This window comes from Tasmannia lanceolata, unplaced genomic scaffold (assembly GCF_043159265.1).
Source record: "Tasmannia lanceolata isolate RefF3 unplaced genomic scaffold, GAP_Taslan_0.1 ptg000013l, whole genome shotgun sequence".
Classification (NCBI taxonomy): Eukaryota; Viridiplantae; Streptophyta; class Magnoliopsida; order Canellales; family Winteraceae; genus Tasmannia; species Tasmannia lanceolata.
The window spans coordinates 134510-159257 of NW_027518690.1; the positions used below are offsets into that span (position 1 = coordinate 134510).

The 24748-nt window shown below is 40.1% G+C and overlaps 1 protein-coding gene across 2 annotated transcripts; it reads left to right on the forward strand.

The window, feature by feature from the left end:
- The first annotated feature begins 234 nt into the window (after positions 1 to 234).
- Positions 235 to 23315, forward strand: LOC143890656 (E3 ubiquitin-protein ligase CHIP-like). Of its 2 annotated transcripts, XM_077395341.1 has the most exons (8): positions 238 to 518; positions 769 to 836; positions 912 to 975; positions 12304 to 12375; positions 21357 to 21490; positions 22293 to 22449; positions 22523 to 22633; positions 22728 to 23315. In XM_077395341.1, the coding sequence occupies exons 1-8, from the start codon at positions 411 to 413 to the stop codon at positions 22854 to 22856; spliced, it is 843 nt and encodes a 280-aa protein (XP_077251456.1). In that variant the 5' UTR covers positions 238 to 410; the 3' UTR covers positions 22857 to 23315. The 2 variants fall into 2 exon arrangements, with proteins under 2 accessions (XP_077251457.1, XP_077251456.1); XM_077395342.1 differs by lacking the exons at positions 769 to 836; positions 912 to 975 and having other exon boundaries at positions 235 to 518.
- Positions 23316 to 24748: the final 1433 nt, after the last annotated feature.

Consider the following 24748-nt stretch of genomic DNA (forward strand, 5'->3'; position numbering starts at 1 on the left):
TACCGAGAGATGATGAAACGCGTTAGGCAAGGCCCATTAAACCTGTCCCATACTAGGCTGGGTCCCACCTAGTCCCATACCTAGTAGGCAGGCCCCACTGTGGTACTAACATAAGAGGAGACTCTCATGAATTGCACACCTCCCGTGGCACTCACTCAAATGGATCATGATCCCCGTCTGCCTAGTTAGGTGGTTTGCTGACTCGCCGTTGCCAATTGGGTAAAAGTGTAGTCAGATTAAAGAAAGAGAGGGGGTGGGAATATCAAAAGGAAAGGAAGAGGGCATAGATAGGGAGTGTGTTTCTAGGCAATTTCCTTGGTCTCGTCTCGTCTCCTCTCCCTGCCGTCCTCGGCGTCTCATTTCTCTTTGCCTTTTGATCTTCATTTCTGTGAGGATTCAGAAAGAGAGAGATGGTGGCCCCCCTGAGCGCTGCAGAGCAATCGGAGGTTCTAAGAATAAACGGAAACAGCTTCTTCAACAAACAACGATTCGCAGCCGCCATCGATGCTTACACCGAGGTACATACATCATCTCTCTCTCTCTCTCTCTCTATTATTGCCTTTTCACTTCCCTCCTCTTTTGAAGAAGCTTTGTTTCTTTTTTTATCAATCCAAGAAAATCATCAACTGGGTCGGTCTTCATTTTTTTTTAAACATGAAATTAGGTATATAATATAATTATTCCTTCTCTATCTTATTTTCTCTTCTGAAATTCTTGTTTTATTTTCCCCATGTTTTATTTTTGTCTTCGTTTAATCTGGATTTTTAGGCCATTACTCTCTGCCCCAATGTAGCAGTATATTGGACAAACCGGGCGCTTTGCCACCGTAAACGAAAGTAAATCTTTCTCTTTTCTTTTCTCCTTTTTCCCCTTCATTTGAATTTAATTTCTAATGTGGTCGGGTTTCATAGTCACTGGACCAAGGTGGAGGATGACTGTAAGAGAGCTGTGGCCCTTGATAACAATTCTGTCAAGGTATTTTCTTCTTTCTTTTCTATTCCTTATGCCCTTCTTCAACATTTTCTGCATATCCAGGGCGCCCGTTGTTGTTTCATCTTCATTAATACTTTTGAACTTTGTTGCTGTTAGATGAATGCAACGTATGATGTTTGTTACATTTTCCTTTTACTTCTCATATTCCCATTAGCCATTTCCTTTGTTAGAAGGTGTATTGCATTAGCTTAAGGGCATAGTGGTCTTTGTATGTTCTCTTTATATATAAATACTAAAGTAAGGGGGAGAAAATGTTACTTCTTCCTTTTCTCTCTAATCTCTTCTCCTCTCAACATGGTATCAGAGCCCTAGGGGTTTTTGTATCCTAGGGACCATCGGAGAAGCTCCCCTTCTCCTCCTCCTTCTCTCCTCCCTCCCTCCATCACGCTCCTCCCTACCAGCCCAAATTTTTTTTCTTTTTCCGCCTTACTTTCACGCCTCAGGCTTTGAGTTTTTTAGTTTTTAGGGTTTTCTTCTCAGCAAACGCTGCAACTTGCAGACGATTCGATCGATTCTTAAGTTGCAGACGCGACAGCCTCTTCTTCTTCTCTCTCACAAACGCAACCTCTTGACCTCTTCTTCACCTCCGACCTCTGGCTCCTCCTCCCTCGCTCTCACTCTCTCTCTCTCTCTCTCTCTCTCTCTCTCTCTCTCTCTCTCTTCCACCCCAATCTCTTTCTCTTTCTTCCCATTTTCACCCTTCCCTTCCTTTCCCTCATTAAAATCCTAATTTTCCCTACTAATCCCATTTCCTATCCCACGTGAAACCTTCAATCTCTAACCCTCTTTCTCTCTATGGTCTAAATTTCTTCCGCCCCTCTTTTTTTTTTTTCCTTCGCTCCGCGACTCCGACCTTTCCTCTTCTCCATTTCTGCCCTAGAGGTCCTATTATGTCTTTTTTTTTCTCCTCTCATTCGTCGGAGTCGCGCCACATTCTCTCACTACACATAGTGGTATCTTTATGCCCTAGAGGCCTTCTCATTTCTCTTGTCCCTTACTTTGACGTCGTGTGTTGTCTAGTTCGCCTTCGTTCCTTCTATGGATCCTCATTGTAGACAATCCCTCTCTCGGGCAAACATCTTATTCTTCCACCCCTATTTCCACTTCATCGGGTGATGCCTCCTTCCTCCCGATGACCACGGTCAAGCTTGATGGTTCCAATTATATGAATTGGAAAGTGGCGGTGGAAGTTTATCTCATTGCCAAAAGGAAGGTCTACACCATTCGTTGTGACCTTCCTGCGGTTTTGGATCCCACTTATGAGCAGTGGGAAACGGATGATGCTCATATCCGTAGTTTACTCTGGCAGAGTATGATCCCCCAGATTTCAGGGACTATGATACAGCTTCCGACTGCAAAGAGGATTTGGGATCATACTGCGGTTATGTTTTCAGGCGTCGGTAACCTCTCCCGTATTAGTGCCACATATTCTGAGTGGATGCATCTTCGGCGTGGTGACACCCCTCTTTCTACATACTATGGTCAATTCGTCTCTCACTGTCAGCAGCTCGATATTTTTATGCCCTTGACGACAGACTTAGCCGTCGCCGCTTGGCAGCGGGATCAGCTTCGAGTTGTTCAGTTTCTCGAGACCTTGGGCCCCGAGTTTATGTTTTTTCGCCAACAGATTTATGGTTTTGGCACTATGCCTTCCCTCGAGGAGGTCTATCAGCGGGCACAACAGTGTCTAGGTGGAGCCTCTCTTACTCCTGCTGTTTTTTATGGTCATGCTACCGCGGCATATGCAGTAGGAGATCGTCCTGCCCGTAGTGGTGGGATGTTTGGCCGAGGTCGTGGCCGTGACTCTAGCCGTGGCGGACGTACCATGGGTACGGATTTCTCTAGTGGCAGGGGATATGGTGGCCGACCTCGTCCATATTGTACACATTGCCGGCGCGAGGGCCACCGTGATGAGACTTGTTATGTGCTACATCCTGAGCGTTGTCCCCCGCCGCCATCTCAGTTCGGGCGATCAGGGCACCTTTCTACTCTGGAAGACTCTGATCCTCGAGCATCTTCCTTCGGCTCCAGCCCAGCTGTACCGTCTTTCACTCAGGCCGACTATGATGAGCTCCAGTGCCTACGCTTGGCCGCCCATCCTCCCAGTGCTGGCTTTGCACAGCCAGGTAGCACTCCTGCCTCTCTTCTCAGTAGCTCGAGCTCCTGGATCATTGATTCGGGAGCCTCGAACCATGTGACAGGTACTCTATCATCACTCAGGTCTTTTCACCCTCTTTCCTCTCAGTCTATGACCCTCGCTGATGGCCGTACTACTCCCATTTCTGGTACAGGGAGTACCTCTCCCTATCCTGGTGTTACCCTCTCCTCTATGCTTTGTGTTCCCCAGTCTCCCTTTAACTTACTTTCAGTCAGTCAGCTCACTAAATATCTTAACTGCTATGTCTCATTTTATCCATCTTATTGCTTATTACAGGATCTTGCGACTGGGAGGACGATTGGTAAAGGACGTGAGGTAGATGGGTTATATCGTCTGGATGGAGGTCCCTCCCGTACCATTTTACACAGTTCCGTCGACGCCTACCAGTGGCACTGCCGCCTTGGTCATCCATGCATTGAGCGCTTACGGCGCACCTCTATAGTTTCTGTTCCTATTCAGTCTTTTCAGTGCGAGGCCTGTGAACTTGGAAAACACCATCGTGTGTCTTTTCCCTCTAGGCTTGTTAGTCGGGCCTCGCACCCTTTTGCTTTAGTGCACTCTGATGTATGGGGTCCCCTGAGAATTCCTTCTATTTTTGGATATAGATATTTTGTTGTTTTCATTGACGACTATTCTCGCATGACTTGGCTGTATTTGTTTCACGATCGTTCTGAGGTTTTCTCTGCTTTTCGTACTTTTCATTCTGAGGTTACAAATCAGTTTGATTGTACCCTCAAATGCTTGCGCACAGATAATGCTAGAGAATATTTCTCTACTACCCATGAGTTCCAGGATTTTCTTTCCAGTCGGGGTATTCTCCACCAGTCTTCCTGTGCTCACACCTCTCAGCAGAATGGTGTGGCTGAAAGGAAGATGCGCTCTTTACTTGATGGGGCTCGCTCTCTTCTTATTCAGATGCGAGTTCCCAAGAGCTATTGGGGTGATGCTGTTCTTACTGCATGCCACCTTGCCAACCGGCTTCCATCCTCGGTTCTTGGTGGCTCTTCCCCCTTTGATGTGTTATACCCTGGTCATGACCCTTTCCTATCACCCCTAGGGTCTTTGGGTGTGTGTGTTTTGTTCACCACCTTGGTCCTGGCTTTGATAAGCTGGACTCTCGGGCTGAACGATGCATCTTTCTTGGGTACTCCCGTACCCAGAAAGGTTATCACTGTTACAGTCCTCGCCTGTGTCAGTCTTTTGGGTCTGTCGATGTCACATTCTTCGAGTCTGAGTCCTACTTTGTATCTTCTCATGAGACTCCTTCCACAGTTCCTGACTCGGACCTTCCTCTTCCCCTCCCCACCCTTCCGGCTCCTCTCCTATCCCCTCCTGTATTAGTTCATGAGACTATTCCTGTTTGTGATCCCTCCTCTTCACTACAGGCTCCTGAGGCTACTGAGGCTCCTCCTCCCGCTCCTCCGCAGACATATCCTCGTCGGCCGAGATCTACAGCTCATCCTCGTCGGCCGAGATCTACAGCTCATCCTCCTCTGCCTGCGCCATCGTCCTTGCAGCCTGAGATCACACCCCCCACATCTCAGGTACCTCTCTCTCCAACTCCTTCTTCAGATTCTCCCATTGCTTCTCGTACTCGTTCTCACAGTACTGCTCACCCTATTTCCTCTGTTATTTCATATGATTCTCTCACCCCGATGTTTCGGAGTTTTGTTTCCTCTTTGTCCTCTGTTTATTTGCCACAGTCTTTACCAGCTGCACTTGATCATTCGGGATGGCGTGCAGCCATGGATCTTGAGATGGAGGCCCTCCAGGCCAATAAGACATGGGAGTTAGTTCCTCTTCCTCCTGGGGCTTGACTAGTTGGTTGTCGCTGGGTTTATGTTGTCAAACACTTATCTGACGGTACTAGATGTCAAGAATGCCTTTTTACATGGTGAGCTTATTGAGGAGGTGTATATGGAGCAACCTCCTGGGTATGTTGCTCAGGGGGCGATGTCCTCCTCAGTATGTCGGTTGCGGAAGTCTATATACGGTCTCAAGCAGTCTCCTAGAGCCTGGTTTGGACGATTCAGTGATGCTATCATGCACTATGGCATGAAGCAATGTGCAGTTGATCACTCCGTCTTCAGTTCTCATTCCACTACTGGTTGTGTGTTATTGATAGTATATGTCGATGACATCATCATTACAGGCAGTGATTCAGAGAGGATACGCAGGTTGAAAACCTTCTTGCAGAACGAGTTTTCAACCAAAGATTTGGGTCGTCTCAAATACTTTCTTGGCATTGAGGTTGCATATTCTACTAGAGGTCTCTCCCTCTCACAGAGGAAATATGTACTAGATCTTCTTGAGGAGACAGGTCACCTTGGAGTGAAACCTGCGTCTGCTCCCATGGACCCAAATGGGAAACTTCTTCCAGAAGAAGGAGATTTATTAGATGACCCTGGCAGATATAAGAGGTTGGTGGGTAAGCTCATATATCTTACAGTCACTCGTCCAGATATATCATTTGCTGTTGGCTCAGTCAGCCAACATATGAGCTCATCCCGTACTTCTCACTGGGCAGCAGTGATTCAGATTCTTCGCTACTTGAAAGAAGCACCAGGGAAATGACTCGTATTCAAGAAGCATGGTCATACCCGGGTAGAAGGCTTCTGTGATGCAGACTGGGCAGGATCTCCAGCAGATAGGAGATCTACCACTGGATATTGCACCTTTGTTGGTGGCAATCTAGTGTCGTGGAAAAGTAAGAAGCAGGACATAGTCTCCAAGTCGAGTGCCGAATCAGAGTATCGTGCTATGTCTCATACCAGCGGGGAGCTTATTTGGTTACGTTCTCTCCTTTCAGAGATTGGTTTCTCTTCATCTGCTCCAGCTCAGCTGTATTGTGACAATCAAGCTGCAATTCATATAGCTACCAATCCGGTCTTTCATGAGAGAACCAAGCATATAGAGGTTGATTGCCACTTCATTCGCCAAAGGATACAAAGAGGCGAGATTCATGTTTCTTTCACGAGATCTGCTGATCAGTTAGCAGATGTGTTCACAAAGCCCTTAAGCTATACAAAATTGAGTGACATATGTAACAAGCTTGGAATGTACAATATATACATTCCAGCTTGAGGGGGAGTGTTAGAAAGTGTATTGCATAGCCTAAGGGCATAGTGGTCTTTGTATGTTCTCTTTATATATAAATACTAAAGTAAGGGGGAGAAAATGTTACTTCTTCCTTTTCTCTCTAATCTCTTCTCCTCTCAACATCCTTTTTCAACTTTCTTGTTGCTTCCATGAAATGCCATTAGATTTCATGCGAAATCTTTTTTTTGATAGGTAAATTGGGATCGAAGTATTGAACCCCTGACCTTTTGGTTGAAGAACAGAGACTCAATCATTGAGCTAGTTTGTTTTTTTACATCTTCTCGACATTATTGTCTCATATGTCCTCCTCCACCACTGTTAATTAGTCTGCTGTCTTCAAATGGTTTGGGTTATTTTGGATCTTGCCAGTCGGTTGGTAATTTTCTAGACCGCTGGGGCCTTTCCTTTCATGTGGACTATTTGGTCGGAAAGAAAGCAGTCTATAGACAAGGTGGACTCGTTTAATAGGCATGTGCTTGGTGCCTGGTATACAGATTACATCAGATGATTGCCTCTGCGGGAAATTTTTTTTTGGTACTTAACTAGTCATGGCTTCGTTAGGAAATGGTAGGAGATCATTAAATAGAGGACAAAAAGAAGAAGAGGGCAAGATGTATTGACCCATTGGCTCAAATAATTAAGTTTATCTTTGATGGTTGCTCTTATGGGAATATGTATTCGAAGGGTATTAGAGTGTTAATTAAAAGGGTGAGATAGTCTTAGCTTCCTTGGGTCCCGTCAGCGTTGTGAACTCCAATTTGCCCGAGACTAGAGCCTTACGTGAGAGGGTCTTTCTCTTTAGAAGAGGGAATTGGGTGGAAAGCTTCTAATGGAAGGTGATAAATGTTACTGGTTGGATGGTTCAAAAATTTACAGCCCTTAAGAGACTTGTACACGTCATCAATGAAACAGTGACAGTTATATGTGAGCTAATGTAACTTTTTCATATCATTGTATGACTAACGATGTACTAGATTTCCTAGCTATAATGGGAGCAAGTAGGGATGAGTGGGACGTGGTGAACTCACTTCCCTGGTGTTCTTCCTTTGTATTTCTGTTCCTTTCATTGAAATAGGTTATTTTTAATAAGAAATCTCTGCCCTAATGTCCTTCGTCCTTTCCCCCTTCATTTGAATTGGTGTGATTTGCCACAAGAAGTGAAGACAAGGGTGGAATTGCATCATGAATTACAAGAATTTGCCTCCATAGCAATGAAGCATAAAAAACAAGGGTGAACTTGCACTTTCACCTTGTTGATTTTCAAGGATACATTGTTTTTTTTCTAATTTAAGTATTTTCAAGGGTTTTAACCACATAATAAGAGCATGTTGGTTGACGTGGAAGCATGCTTCAGGAGTTTTGTGTGACCGTAAAATACCTACCAAGTTGAATGGAAAGTTTTATAAAACAGCTGTGAGGCCAGCCATGCTGTATGGCTTAGAATGTTGGGCTACCAAGAAGCAGCATGTGTATAAGATGAGTGTAGCGGAGATACGAATGCTTAGATGGATGTGCTGCCACACAAGGTTAGATTGAATAAAAATTGAAGACATTCGTAGAAAGGTGGGGGTGGCACCAATTGAGGAGAAGATGAGAGAGCACCGCTTAAGATGGTTTGGGCATATCCAACGTATGCCTTTGGATGCTCCAGTGAGAAAAAGTGACTCGTGCCAAGTTGATGGAGTAAAAAGAGGTAGGGGCAGACCGAAAACAACTTGGGTAGAAACAGTGAGGAAAGACTTGATGGCTAGGAACATAATAGCGAACATGACATTGGATAGGATAGAATGGAAGAAAATGATCCATGTAGACAAACCAACTAGTGTTAGGATTAGACTTAGTCAGTTTGAGCTGGGTAGATCCTTTCACCTTCTTCATGAAAATTTTCTAAAGGATTCATTAGCCGAGCCCAACTAGTTTGGGACAACGTCTATAATATTTTTGAGGACATGTTTGATGAACAAGTTGTTTTAACATGGAGTCGAGGCTACCAAAAGTTCTTAGTCAAATAGAAGGGCTGGCCACTTTAAGATTGCACCGGAATTACGGCGGAGGAATTTCAACGTATCAATCCTAAGTTCTATGATGAGTACCATGAGATGATAGGAATCAACAGCCCAAAGGAGTCAAATTCCAGAGACTCAGTTCTAATTTGGCATGAAGACAAAGGTGGAGGATTTACTGAGTAGGAAATTATCTAAAAGGGCGTTATTATCATTTTGGGGTCATATTAGGATTAGGATGTCAATATCAGTATTGGGAGCCATTGTTAATTTCTTGTGTCATAATGGATGGAATGCTGTTATCAATATTGACCCAACTGTTTTTGACACTTATGCCACTTTACATTGGGTCCACTCACATTTTTTTGGAGAGTTTTAGCATTATAGCAAGTTGCGTATTAATAGAAGTTTTTATAAAAGATTATTAGTAGCTATTTAAAAGGTCTAAATAGTAGGAAACTTAAATTAAAAGTACGTTTTGTTTTGGCAACTGAAAGTAGGAATTTAGTTTTATTTTATTGATTTAGTTTCTCATGGGAATGGACTATTATAAATGTATATGGCATATGGCCTTTAGAGGCATGATGAATTGAATGAGAAATTGAGTGGCTCTTAGGCTTTGGTGGCATTCAATCCTAGGAGAAGATCCAGGTTTGGATATTGATCCTGCTCTATTGCTCTCTTACTCCTCTGGTGTCTTTTCTTCTCTCCTTCATCTTCCCATCTCCAACATTCTTAGTTTCTTTGGTTCTTCAAGATCTGCAGCTTACGAACATCATTGCTGCCCCAGTCCATCCTGCACCTGTAAATCTCAGCCCCTTAAACTTTCGACCACCATAAACCCTTCCCCCATTAAAACCATTAAACCCTTCACCCATAGTTGTCAAAATCGTATGATTCACGATTTGAATCGTACGATTCAAATCAAATCGAGGGTTGAATGATTCAAATCGGAAGAAGCATTTTCTGTAAAATTTGCATGATTCAAAATGATTTAAGTGAGATTTTTACGATTTTTTATGATTTTTACTAACTTTTTTGCTTATTTTTTTGTGGTGGGCGCTTTACGACTCAACTCAACTCAACAAAGCCTTTGTCCCAAACTAGTTGTGGTGGGCGCTTTACGATTAGAAATAAATCATATATAAACCCCTCGGAAAAAGTTATGACCTTAAAACAAGTAAAGAGAAACCTAATTCTATTCTTCTTCTCCTCCTTCTCTTCTTACCTTCTCCTCCTCCTCCTCATCCTTCCCACTTATCAATATCAGCCGCATGCAGGATTTCTTTCCCGTTTCAACAACGATTTAGGTCCTGTTTGTTATGTATTGTGAGAACTAATTGGACTCAAACTCGGTTCTCAAAATCCAAAACAGCGAGGGAGATTTGATGTTTGGTTCAACATATTTTTGCCAAGTTATTTTTATCTATTCGAGGTGGGTTTTGTCCATTTTTGAATGAATTTTTTCCGTTTATTTTGTATTTTGAGAAATGACTGTGATTTCAATGATTTAGGCCTGTTTCTTTTGGATTTTGAGAGTTGATTGTGATTTCAGACATCATTTAAATGATTTAGGCCCTCTTTCTTTTGGATTTTGCGAACTATAATCACCAAAAAAATTAATATACTTAGTATGGGCCATATGGGCTTTAATCCAAAACAAACAATGCCTTAATATGAAAATCTGTTTAATGATTTAGCCTCTGTTTGTTTTTTTCCCATGTTTCATTTATTTAGGTTCGGTTTGTTTTTTATTTTGAGAATTGATTGTGATTTCATTATGGAACTTATTTCAATATACTTTGTTTACCGCTAGCACTTCTTTGTATGATGATTATTTATTTTATTTTTTTAATGGCGATTGTAAGATGAAGATTATAGAATTGAGTATGTGCTTTGTTTACTAGTTTTGATAAATTATTTGATGATTTATTATATGATGAATATAGTTTGTGATTTGTTTAGTGATTTATTGTATGTTGAATATAGTTTGTGTTTTGTTTTACTAGTAATAGCTTTTTACATTTAATTTAATGGTTTGAATGAAAAATAGATAATTACTCATTTTATTCATGTTTTTTTACCATTTTATATTTTTAATATTTTTATGTATATAAATTTTATATATACATATGAGAATAGAGTTCCTAAGGTGTCACCTCATATAGCTTATATGAGGTGGCGCTTAAAAACATAAGGGGCCTACTTTGTTTGGATGATCCAAAGCATTCATTTGATAGGCCCTCACATAGATAGGGTGTGCCCAAAAAATGAACTTCATAGGATCATCCTAACCCTTCCATTTGTGGAGGTTGAAATGGATGGGTATAAACCTCCATAAATTTGCCTATTTTTAACCTCCATAAATGGAAGGGTTAAGATGATCCTATGTACCTGATTTTTTGTAGGCACCATATCCATCTAAGGGCCTTTCAAATGAGTGGTTTGGATCACCCCAAAAATGTGGGCCCCTTATGTTTTGTGAGCGCCACCTCATATAAGCTATATCAGGTGACACCTTAGGAACTCTATTCTCATATATATATATATATATATATATATATATATATATATGTGTGTGTGTGTGTGTGTGTGTGTGTGTGTGTTTAAATCTGAATTTTTTTTTCCAATTTACGATTTGATACGATTCAAACCGTGTTACTAAATCGATTCCGATTTTCAGAACCTTGCCTGCACCTGCACTTCTGTCCACACCAGAAATTTATGCCATAGCCTATCGTATGCCTATACAGGTTAAAGGAACTAACCTGAACCCTATCCTTTACCTGTTGATCACCTGAAATACCACCATTTTATCAACTGTTCATCTTAAACCCCATATTTCCTCCACCTGTACCCAAACTGTGCCGGTACAATTCATCCTTTTGAATTGTCCAGCTTTTTATACCTTCAACCAGTCAACCTAAAACATGTCAATCACTCTGCAGCCAACATGTAACCCCTTAAAATCCTTACCCTTTTAACCAGAGCCATTGCCCTATCTGCCTCCGTCACAACTTTCGATACACCTACCCTTTTCACTTGGGAATTCTGTGCATATCCCACCAGCCATCCTGCTGAATATAAGCCTGTCCTAAAGAACTTGTTACCGCCTCTCTATAATTTTATTAGGCATATTACAGATCTTTTACAGTTTCCCATGACCCGGACAGTCCTTTTTAATTACCCGCAGTCCCTGATAACCCCGTAACAACCCATAGCTTTTGTCCCTAAAGCTTATACTGCCACCCTTACATCTGTTTTAATTGCCTTAACCCTCCTGAAATAACCTTCCTGAAATTTACGGACCCTTACTGTCTGAAATCATTTCCTTTTCATTATCATTACAGATCTGTGCAACCATCCTAAACCTTAATTACTCAGAAATCAGAACCTATTACAGCCTGTTATAAGCCTGCCAATATCTCCTTTAGCCCTTAGCAGCCCACTTAATTATCAATTACTGTCCCTAGTAACCCTACAACAGGCCATAAATTTCCTTAATACATGACTCTTTCATATTCCTAGTTAATTCAGCCCTTGAAAGATCAGTTCCAGTTGTCTGTCCTACGTCTCTCTCTCTCTCTCTCTCTCTCTCTATATATATATATATATATATATACATATATATATATATATATATATATATATATATATATATATATATATAAGTGGCTTAAAAAGCCACCGATTGGTCGCTTTTTGTGGACCCCGCAAAGGTGGACTGGCCATACGAACCAATCGGTGGCTTTTTAAGCCACTTAAGCGCAGGGGAGCTCCCTGTGCAGCTGCACAGGAACACTTTCCTCATATATATATATATATATACATAGACACACACACACAGGGGATGGGAACTTTATAATTTCTATATAATATGAACACTTTTTTGAAGTGTGTTTGCTATTTAGTATTCTGGTACATAACATTCACTTGTCCAAAATTCTGGAAATACTGTTGCTCTTTGCAGGGCCTTGACTAAGTGTGATTTTTCATCATATTGTACTACATCTGACTGACATTGAGTTGCAATACTTCAATGCATGGCAGGCCCACTATATGATGGGACTTGCATTACTACAAAGGCAAGAGTATGCGGAAGGAGTCAAGGAATTGGAGAAGGTCGGTATTGGTGTTTTTTTTTTCTTGAATGGTAAATATTGGTTTTTTTTATTTAATAAAAATCATTCTCGTTTTTTACTTTTCTGTAGTATATAGGACTGTTTCCCTTTGCTCATTCCTCATTTAACATTTTGTCTGTGCTTGTCTATCCTGTAGTATGTTCATTTTAAATTTCAGTTTTGTCTCTCCTGTATTATGTGCATTTTAAATTTCAGATATCTCCTACTGTATGAACTAGATGGACCAAATGACTGAACTGCTAGTAGTCGTTTCAATATTGTGTGCTTATTTGTGGGATTTCTTGTTTTTCTTTCATAGCAGCATGAATCTCCTTATTCTGATTCCCCTTGTTTTGTGTGTCATTCCTCGGAAGTTTGTTGATATAACTTGTTAATCGACTTTTTCATCTGTACAATTGCTTATTCGGGTAAAAAAATAAAAAAAATTTGCTTATTCGGGTAAAAGTAGTTTTGTCCTCCATCCTCTATATATAGGGAGAGCGAGAGCGAGAGAGAAACCCTTGTAGAGTTGAATATGAAGTGGGGTCTACTTTGATTAGAAAACTCATGGGGATGTAAAATCCGTAGAGTTCCATAGGTGCAAGGTACTTCCCCATAACACCATGCCCCTTCGACACTTTCACATCAAGGCTTGTTATTTCAGTTTTTTTTTTTTTTTTCTGGTACGTATGCTGGGATTGAACCTCTGGCCTCCAGGTTGAAGAACAAAGTCTTGAGCACGGAGCTCGAGACTCAATCGGTCAATTCCCTTTTTATTTCAGTTTAATCCTATGATTTGTGGACACAGACACGAGTGTCGGACACGGCAAACTCCCAAAATTTAGAAACAGGACACGGCTAAAATAGAAAGTACATATACTTATGATTTGTGGACACGGATTTATGTCCCGAGTTTCGTCATGGATACGAGGTATCTGACATGGAAAGCCCTAAAATACTAGAAATAGTGTCACACTCGTACACATACATACATATAAAGTTGCTAACACTTCTAGCAGTACATCTAAAAGTATCTAAAGGAGTGTCGACACGTGTGGACACGGGTGTCGTGTCGTGTACGACACGACATGCGTATCGGCAATAAATTGACGTGTCAGCCAAATCATAGGTTTAATTCAATTATCAAATGTATTTATATTTAGGCTCCACTCCCCTCCTTAAATCCAAGTAGGCTTATAAATCACTATCAAGCCCACATAGGAAACAGTGTATTTTAATAATTTTGTTTGGCTAATGAAAACTTTTGGTAGTTTTTCTAAAATATTTATACAACTATATAATACATTTACCATTCAAGAAAAAAACTATATAATACATTTAGAAAAAATGTATGTTTGGAAAACAGTCAACGGGCCCACCTTTAGTGATCAAATAAATTAAATGAATTGGAATGTATAACCAAGGAATTAAGTAAGGCGATTGAGGAGATTTCATGTCCACAATTTATGCTGTAAGCAATAACCTAAAAGTGCAGCCAAAACACCATGATTTTTTCCTTCATTGGGATCACACTTTTGGTGAATTAAAGTACGTAGTTAATCAGAGAGACATAAATCTCTCAAGTCTTGGGAACAATTATAATATCCAAATGTTATCCGTAGGATCCAATCTCTGCTATATTCCTAAAAGAGACAGTATCTATCAAATACGAGAGTACATGCAACCTTCTATTCTTGGGTGAGAGATCCAACAATCTCAAAAAGAGAACTTGCAATCTGTGATTGAATGAGAAGTCAATTGATATCAATCCACCAAAGGAGAGACCCCACATCTATATGATCTCAATCCTAAAAGAAAATATCCATATAATGTATATGAATTTCATCACAATAGCAAACATGGATGAGAGCAATCAAACGTGTTGGTCATGTCATTTATAAAATCTTTATCATTCAGAAAAACATATGACTCAATGTGTGTAAGAAAGGTCAAATTATTTGCTTTCTGAGGGCACAATTACTAACAGTCGGTGTTCACATTTACAAGTCAGATTTGGCCGGAAATGTTTTGGCGGAAGAAGAATCGAGTAACACCATATCATGAGCAGTGATGTCGACATCAGGTCCATGGAATCTAGCAAGCACATGTTGGAAGTTATGGATTTGTTTAGATCTACCAATTCTCATTCAAGAATAGACCAAGGTCAACAGATGAGATGATGGATTAGTTGGCCAGTGGTTCGGTGGGTGGGGTTTTTTTTTTTTTTTTTGGGGGGGGGTCCTTTTTTATAATGCGCGGGGCAGTCCTCCTTGGTCTCGTCGAATAGGTTCCAAAATCATGGCCTTATTATGATTTATACTGGCTCTATAAGGGCACCTTGTCCAAAGCAAAATGTGTTTCTTTCAATAGTCTTGATCAATAAAGTGTTTCTCTGTTATCACTCAAGAAAAATTGAACTTTGATCATGATCGGCCCTCAGGCTGTCCATCAAGCTAGTGTTGATATACCAGACCAACAGAACCAATCATGAACACAAGTGTTATATGTATGGTGGTCTAGGCCTATTTAGCAAAAAATGGCACACTGTGCATTTCTTCTTATTTTTGTTCTTTTTTAATATTTAAGTTGATATTAATAATAGGTAGATAAGATTGGTTTTGGTAGAGGAAGCCTTTAATAAGATATTAATATACATTCTTACACTATTTTGTAACTAATGTTAATTTACATAGCCTGATAAGGAAATCTAAAAGTCATTTAGATATGAACTTAAACAGCTTTAATAATTTGATCGTAGAGGGTTACTCCCTCAATGTTATAAGATCGTTTGAAGTGAGCCACCCCCATCAATGGAGATTCTCACACTGCTCCGATGAGATTCACAAGTGAGTGGTTGGAGCAGCAATTTCTGATAAACATGTATGAAGGTCGGAGAATTGTGAGGCTGATAGATTAGCCAGGGGCGGCGGAGAGAGAGAGAGAGAGAGAGAGAGTCCCCCTTGCCACCTTGCTCAGTCGCCGTGGTGTTCCCCTTTCTTTTCCTTTAATAAAATTGACCGTCATTTTTAAAAAAAATGAATTTTTGGGAGATAAGATTTGGTTGTGTAGTCTGAATTCTGAAATCCTCTACAGTGGGACTCAATCGCTTACAACAAAACTAATTTAATGATTAGTTTAAGTAAGACAAATAATACTTCTATAAATATTACTCAAAATATGATACCCTAAAAGGCTGTTCTTGAAAAGGGGCAATCCTGAGAACATGAGTGATGAACCGAGAGGAAATAGAAAAATTTGTGGTCAAACGATTTGACCCCTTTGTGGTACTTCTCACAAGAACCTGGATCATCTACTCTTTTATTGCACTTGGACTTGTTGAATTTCGAACTATTTCGCTCCAAGTCATTCAAGAATATCAAACATCCCTAAGAATGACTCCAATTTGGTCAGTCTTTGGTTTTCTGTGGAATGACTAGAAATATTCTAACAAGAGACTTGCTTGTGTTTGGTAGTTATTATTTCCTTTCATCCCTTGAATTGTTTGGTTAGAGCATAACAATCATATTTTTTAAGGAAAATATTGTAATCCTAGATATATTAACAGTAAAATCGTCTTGGAAGTGGCTGAAATGTTAGACCCGTCTCTTTTATGATATTCCATTCCAAAATATTATTAGTCATTGGTTTGAGGTGAGCAAGAATTATGTCATTCTTCATAGACCATCTGATAGAGGGAGAGCCTTGGCGCAACGATAAGGTTGCTCCATTGTGACCTGGTGGTCACGGGTTCGAGTCACGGAAACAGCCTCTCTGCAAAGCAGGGGTAAGGCTGCGTACATCTAGCCCTCCCCAGACCCCACAATTGCGGGAGCCCCGTGCACTAGGCCGCCCTTTTTTTCCATAGACCATCTGATATCTAGAACATGACCTTGGATAGGATAGAATGGATGAAAATGATCCACGTAGAAGAACCCAACTAGAGCCAGTATTAGAGCTGGGTAGATATCAGATGCTCAACTCAACTCAACAAAGCCTTTGTCCCAAACTAGTTGGGGTCGGCTAAATGAATCCTTTAGAAAAATTTCAGAGCCATATCAGATGCTGATGGAATTATTATCTTTGCTTATGCAGGTCCATGTGGTAGTTGCCACACAATTGATGTTGTAAGTTAGAGTTCCGTGGTATGGTATCAGAAGTCTTCCTGGGTATAGAGTTTCTAAATTTTGGATTGAGAGTGACTCTAGTGCCATTATTTCATGCCTTAGGAAGGACTTTGATCTGTTGTGGAAATTTAGAGGTTTATTTCGTGAGACAAGGAGATGCCTCAATGGCCTATCATATTATTTTGTTTTTTTTTTTTATCGGTAAGCTGGGGTTAGGTAGACCCCTACCAGAATATTAATTAAAGAAAGATGATACAATAAAAGGAACAAGATCACTCCCCAATCCTTAGAGCAATGACTAAGGAAGGGGGCACAACAACCAAGGACATGATACCCTTGAAATCAAAACATAAAACAAGTAAGAGAAGAGAGAATACACATGAACTCTAGAGCGAGGCCCCATACCCATGTGATTAAGCCCCTAGTGATCCAAGACATCTTTCATCTTCTGACTAAATTTCCTTGCTCTCATGCTTTTCCTCAATTTCTGAACCTTTGGGGTTCAGTATTCCTTTGATGGAGGATTTCTTTTTTCTTCTGTTGGGGGTGTTCTTCTTCACCAGCTTCCTGTTCCGACTCTTCTTTGGAGGAGTACTCTGTTTCCTTCTCTTCCAAAGAATTTGGCTCTTCATTGCTAGGCTTTGGTGGCAAGTCCTCTTGTCGACATTCAAGGGTTGAGAATGATTTTGGCGATCACTCTTTTCCCCTTTTGTATTCCTTTATAGCGTAGTATCGTGAATTTCATCTTGGTCTAGCTCTTCGAGAATTTCAAAAGCATTTGAAGTAGTGATCTCCTTCTTCTTTACATTTTTCTCTACACTTACACCGTCATTATACATTTTCTCTTTGGAAGTTTCTATTGCAATATCCGACATGGGATCATTCCTTTGCTCACTTTTTTCCCTTTTTTGGAACCCACTCTTGCTTTTGCACTTTGTTGCCAATCTTGTCTTGAGTGATTGAGTTTAGAAGACATCTATCAGTTGTGTGGCTGAAATCTTTGCAATGTATGCAGGCTATGGGTTTCCAATCATATTCCACTTCTTGAGATAATCTGCCATTTGGTGTTTGGATGTGAAGGACAATTGGAAGATTCTTTTCAGCATTTACTTCTATACACACCCTAGCATAACTCAACCCTGAAGCTTCAGTCGTTGGGGTGTCCATGTATAGAGGTTTGCCAATTGAACTAGATAGTTTGCTAAGGCGTCTTCTAGTCCAGAGTTGAAGATGGAGTGCATTTAGAAACTTGAAAAGGAAAAAACTATTAGCGAGAGCAAACATCTTGAATTCACCTTTCAGTTTCCAACGTTTCTTTAAAAACTCCCTGAAAGCTAGGAAGTAAGGTCTTTTCGCCCCATTAAGTATCCTACTAAACAGTTGACCCATTTCTCTCTTGCCTCTGAGAGATCCTCATCTGCAAATCTTATCAGATCTTCCTCTCCTTCTGAAGATTCTGATTCAATGTGGTCCAATTGAGAGTCAAGAGAACTCTCACCTGAGTTACCAAACAAATGGCCCCAGTTTCCGAGCGGGTTGAGGTTCTCCTGGGTTTGTTCCTTTTTTTGAGATTTAAAGTTGCTAGGAGCTTCCACATGGCTAACTCGGCCTCCTTGGGGAAAATCAAAGGTGTCAATGCTTAGCTGGGAAGAAGTTGAAATGAGGACCAGAGGTGGGAAGTCTGTCGCGCTCTGAGGGGACTCGTCTGATTTGTAGCTATTGTTTGGAGATTGTGTCACAGCTGGTTGCCTAAAGGTCTTTTCTTGGCGGCTGAGAAGATCAGAGCTTTTAATGCTATTGTCCTTTCCCTCTGATTTGTCTGATGGTTCTGCCAAAGACTTACCTTTACAAGGATCATTTGGAAAGGGAGTTGAAAAGGTGTTTTGTATGGTCGTCTCCTCCAACCTCTCACCGGAATCTAACTGAGTTGGATCCGAAGCACTCTCCAGGAAGGAGATATACTGGTCAAGGGTCGGTGGTGGGGAGTAAAGCTCGGGTTCAGAACACATGGTTTTTGGGGGATCTTTTCATACTATTTTTCTTTTTGGAATGCTTGGAGGATTGGGATGATATCCGATCATTCTTTCCTCCATCCACTGCCTTTGCCCCTAAATTTTGATCCTCGAGATCCCTATGGGCAACCAATATTTCAAGCTTTCTGGACTGACCACAACCTGGATCAGGAGGTTTCACAATGTCCATTTGGGGAAGAAATGAAGAGACTAAAATGCAAAGGATTGAGAATCATCTACTTACATTCTGCTCGCCGTTGTACTTTGTCAGAAATGTTCAAACCCTTGTTCTTGGCAAAAAACATTCACCAGAAACCTTCAAAACCCTTTTTCTTGCAGAAACCCTTGCAAATCTCAGCTTTTGCCCTTGATTGTAAACCCTAATGTAGAGAATCGAGACGGGTTCTGAACCCTCAACTCAACTCAACAAAGCCTTTGTCCCAAGCTAGTTGGGGTCGGCTAAATGAATCCTTTAGAAAAAAATTCATGAAGGTCAAAGGGATCTACCCGGCTCTAATCCTGGTTCTAGTTGGGTTCTTCTACGTACGTGGATCATTTTCTTCCATTCTATCCTATCCGAGGTTATGCTCTCTGTTATGTTCCTAGCTATCAAGTCTTTCCTCACTGTTTCTACCCATGTTATTTTTGGTCTACCCCTACCTCTTTTTACTCCCTCAATTTGGCACGAGTCACCTCTTCTCACCGGAGCATCCAAAGGCCTACGTTGGATATGTCCAAACCATCTTAAGCAGTGCTCTCTCATCTTCTCCTCGATTGGAGCCACCCCCACCTTTTTACTAATGTCTTCATTTTGAATTCTATCTAACCTTGTGTGGCCGCACATCCATCTAAGCAAGAGATTTTTGTAGAGAAGGGGTACGAACCCTAGCAAGAGAAGGATTTCAAACCCTAGCAAGAGATGTCGATCAAGAGTGGTTTCGAACCCAACAAATCTCCTCTTTCTTCCCCTTCTTCGAAACCCTAGCAAATCTCCATCTTCGCAACCCTATCATATTATTCTTATTCTCATATTCATCATGAAGAAAAGTAGAGTGTTGAGTCTTTGGACAATCACAAGGTTTTATGTTCAGATGTAATAGAGTGGTTTGAGATGCCGGTTTTGTAGTTTTCTTTGTTTTGTTCACTCCGAGAATCCTTTTGTTTCTTTTTTGCCTTGCTTTTGTTTCTTACTTTTTCGGGAAAAAAGAGGAGGAGAGATGTGACTGAAACTTCGAGAAGAAAGGAGCAATAGGCCATTGTGGTAGAAGAAAGTAATCTTGGTGAAAGTGTTTAATTCGGGGTTTTATGTTCAGATGTAATGGAGTGGTTTGAGATGCCGATTGTAGTTTTCTTTGTTTTGTTCATTCCGAGAATCCTTTTGGTTCTTTTTGCTTTGCTTTTGTTTCTTACTTTTTCGGGGAAAAAGAGGAGAGATGTGACAGAAACTTCGAGAAGAAAGGAGCAATAGGCCATTGTGGTAGAAGAAAGTAATCTTGGTGAAAGTGTTTAATTTACAGAGCCAGAGAAGCGATTTCCGTCAAAGATTTTGTAAGCTCCAGATTTTTCGGTCTATTACGGGTTGACATCTATATGTCTCCCATAACTACTTATAACAACCAACAGGTGCATCAGTTGGCAAACCTTAGAGTTGTATTTCTCTAATCCAAATGGATTCCTTCAGATGTCTCTTTGGAAACGACATATCTTCAATCTGTGCTTTTCTGCCTCTAAATTTTATAATCTTTAACTTAATATACCTTTTAGATGGCATTAATAAGGAAAATATGTTCAACTCCAGCTTACTTACCAAAAAAGAAAAGGAAAATGTGTCCTTTTTATTTGCTTTTTCTTGTCTCAAAATACCCGAAGTAAAAATACCCACTTAAAATGACTGGAAAATCCAATAAATCTAGGTGATGCTCTTTGTTCTGAGCGGTGTTTAAGAGCCAGACCGAGCACATGAAATACTATTTGATTAGAGTAAAATTGATCAAAACTTGACTTGAAGGTTTAAGCTCGCTGCTTAAGAACTAGCAGAATGTGATCATGTGGTTGAAAATCTCAATCTTGTATGTTAAAAAGCGAATTAAGTACTTTAAAATCCCTATTAAATGCTTCAGAACTGAACTGCGTGCTACTGAAACTTGATATTGTACTCAGAGAAATGAAAAAATCAGGTTATAAAAGGTGTTTCAAACTTGAATTGGGTGCTTGACTACGAGTTACAAACTTGAGCAATTGATAGGGAGACAATTGAATTTCTTCTCTCATTTTAAATGGTAACTAGTAATTTGTGTATTGGCACGTGTCAGATTCTCTTCTCAATTTGTATGTCCTCACATTTACCATCGCAAGTCTTCATGCAAGGATGGCTGGTCTTGTCAGTAATCACATCAACATGCACACGTGAATGCCCCCCCCCCCCCCTAACACACACACACGGATTGGTTAAAGGAATCAAAGGAAAATCATTGTGTCCTAATTGTGTTTTACCTTTGTAATCTTTTAGTTTTTTTCTTTCCTCTTTTCTGTTTATGTTGTGTGTGGGGCTATCTATGCCTTCTTTTCTTGTTCTATTCTTTCTCTCTAATATCATATCATTATCTTTAAAATGAATTTGAAACTGTTTGTATGCATCAAAAATAAAAGAAATGTTAGACTAAGCATGTTTCTCATTGCCCATTCTGTCATGGTGCTCAAGGATTCCAACATGGTATCCTCCTTGATGTTTTTATGCGCAGTGTTGTGCTTTTGTATTTGCAATTTTCATATATTGTCATATTTAGGATTTACAGCTCTTCATTTTACAAGTAGTTTAATGAAGCCTGTAAAACTTCATTACCCAGGCCTTGGATCTGGGGAGGGGTGCAAATCCTCAGGGCTACATGGTGGAGGAGATCTGGCAGGAGCTTGCCAAAGCAAAATATCTTGAGTGGGAACATGCATCTAGCCAGCGATCATGGAGTCTGCAGAGCTTGAAGTACGTGCCCATCTATTTCTCAGTGAGTTTAGTCTTTTGTATAAAAAAAATCCAATCTCTTATTACAATAGCCATTGAAGCTTTTTGTGAGACACATGCACACTGGTACGTATGATATCTGGATACTTGTAAGGTTTAAAATTTCGGTTTCAGTATTTTTAAAATTCCGTGGAAATGTCTAAAATTTAGGTGGAAATCTTTAACATTTCGGTGGAAATTTTGTAAATAAGGTTGAAAAAGAAATTTCTGAATTTTGGTCGGTGAAATCATGTAAAATTCTAATTCATGGTGTATTTCGTTTCGGTCTTGGCTGAAAACAGTATATTTCGGCTGAAATTTCGGATTTCGTCTGAAATTTTAAACTATGGATACTTTTACGTAAGATTATTGTTCCAATGTATTGTGCCCGACATGATACAACACCGTTAGTCATAGTCAGATACTTGATGGATATTTTTGTTGGTCAAAATAACTATAATGTTTTGAACAGATGCAACTCTCTTCGAATTAACTATCATGCTTTTTGCTTGTCAGTGCACATATTTGCAATTATAATTTTGTGCATGTAACGATTATCGGTTACATCATCTAAGTAAAATCTGCGTGTGCTTTATGATATTTTACTTACACATGTTTTGTGTCATCGCTTGGTATGAGACACCCATATCCTCTTCTGTGTCCTATATTTTGAAAAATGCTGATTCGCATCTTTATTCCCTTGTCCATATCCGTATCTGGGTATCATAGGTCATACCTTTTATTATTGGATTTTCATGACCTTTATACGGGGTTTTTATTTCAGAGAAGCATGCGAACAAGCTTTAAGGGAGAAAATTTTCCTTGGTTCTTCTGAAGTGGAAGGGAACTCTGATGAAGCTCGAAATACCCATTTGGATGAACAGTTAAGAAGTCTGTCGGAAGTGTTCAACACAGCTGGAGAGGCTGACATACCAACCGAGGTGAGATCTCAGTCCATTTTAATCAGCTCCCTTTTTTTTGTGTGTGATTGGGGCACTAATTGTGGAAAATTAGGTTCCCGACTACCTGTGCTGTAAACTCACACTCGACATATTCCGTGATCCTGTCATCACTCCAAGTGGGATCACATACGAGAGGGCAGTGCTACTTAATCATCTTGAGAAGGTAACACTTGCTTGTTTTCTACTAGAGCTTTTATGAGTTTTGATGATTAATATACAAATGAGTTTTGCTCTCTGCTTGTGAAATGCAAAAATAGGTGGGGAAGTTTGATCCAGTGACACGTGAGCGACTCGGCCAACACCAACTGGTGCCAAACCTGGCTATCAAGGAAGCAGTCCAAGCATTCCTGAGCAATCATGGTTGGGCATACAAAATGGAGGATTAAAGGGCATCCATCCAACCATCATGAGTAAGAAATCAAGGAAGGGCAGTTGTTATAATTGATTGGCATGTGATATCGTGGTACAGTCTCTCCTTTTTCTTCTGCACGATCATCATCCCACCTCATCACATAAAAGCTTGCATGCATTGGGGTGTGTGTGTGTGTTATAATTGGCTGGTTCAGCAGCTAGCTCTTCTTTTCTTTTCTGTTCTTTTTCTTTTTTCCTTTGCTGGTGCTTGTACAGTATGGTAGTAAACTATACATACTTCATTTCATAAAACAGAGAGGAAAATGATTGATGGAGACTGCCAAAAAGCAAATACAAATAGGTTGTCATTCTTGAAAATGTATAGGGCATTTGTTCTCGGTATCGATTAACATGTATATGATTAGTATGTTATGAATCAATGAATGATTATTGATAGTTATGAATGGTAAATAATAAGCGTAAACGTCCCTTGAGATGGATCGCATTAACAGGTAAGGCCAGTGCCAAACACCTTCAGCATCGGAGTCTGTAATATACAGGTGGTGTGACTCTCAATCATAAGAAACATGCGGTCATTGTTGAAGGAGAAGACGTCCACATCCACTTCCCAAGGTATCATGCGCTAATAGGATACAAGAATTATTGGACAGAACGAAGAAAATATATAACAACCATAAATCTCTGAAAAAAAAAGGCTAAGGTCAGAATTTTCCCCGCTTCAATGGTGAGGAAGATACAACAAGATGGACCTGTAGAGTGGAATGCCACAAACACCTATGAGATGCGTGTACAAAACTCCTTCGGTGTATTTGAATTTACCTTAAGCTAGAATATAAGGGAAGTGATATATCCACGCCTTTCTTTACTTGGGACATCCACCTCTTGTGTATCTGTGACTGCAGAGGGGCTGATTTACTTCATGTATGAAGGATTCAACGGCCCTGATTGCCAAGTACACTGGAGTTGGCTGTCCCATGTAAAGAAAAAGGGTGAATTTAACAGTTCCCGAATATAAATAGTGATTATCAAAAGGTTAAGTGTTGATAATATAGAGAACTATATTATCAAAGATTCAATATAGAGAACTATATTTAATGACGCAATAAAGATAGAGAGCACATTAAATATAGAGAACTATAAGGATGTTAAAGTATAAAAGATTAAATAACGCCATCTCTAACAGCTTAAGCTTTTGGAGTAATTGGCTGTTTCACATATGGTATCAGAGCAAATGGTGTGTCACGTGTAGGCCCACCCTAAAAAGAGGGGCCACACGTGAGGAGGAGTGTTAAAGTATAAGAGATTAAATAACGCCAACATGGGTCGACTGCAAGGGCATACAGCTCGTCCATTGGACACATGTGAAAGTCCAACATAACAAATTCACTAGTTTATTACTTACTAATCTTCTACAGAGTTATATGTTAACTGACTTTTTTACCATTGAGGTGAAGTTGCTCCATGCAATGTTATGTCGGCATTGCTTTATAAAATCTACAGAAATCTCTTGGCACAAACATTCCAATTCTCAATGGAAATGATAGGTAAGTATCTAGTCTCAAAAAGGCTGCTAGGGCAAAAAACTCAAACGAATTGAATGATCTCTGCAACTCAAATATTGTGAAATAGGATTAACTTGATCGATTTTATTAAGTCCAAATATCATAGCAATTGATTACTTAATCGAAGTCTGTCAATGTGATATTATTGAGCATACACTGTTGCAACATATAGAAATGTATAGCGTGGCTCTCAACATAGAGTCAAATTGATACTTGTATAAATTATTTGCATATCTATACTATACAATCCCACTCTTACTTTTAAATGGGCTAATTAAAATTGATTTTCCGAGTTTGGGGTTGGAGGGGTTGAGTCTCTCGGTCTCTCCCCCTCCCCCCCCCCC

Coding starts and splice junctions, on each gene's coding strand:
- LOC143890656 (XM_077395341.1), top strand. CDS start 411: ATGGTGGCCCCCCTGAGCGCTGCAGAGCAATCGGAGGTTCTAAGAATA. Junction 976..12,303: donor TTGATAACAATTCTGTCAAG/GTATTTTCTTCT, acceptor AATGCATGGCAG/GCCCACTATATGATGGGACT. Junction 12,376..21,356: donor GAGTCAAGGAATTGGAGAAG/GTCGGTATTGGT, acceptor TTCATTACCCAG/GCCTTGGATCTGGGGAGGGG.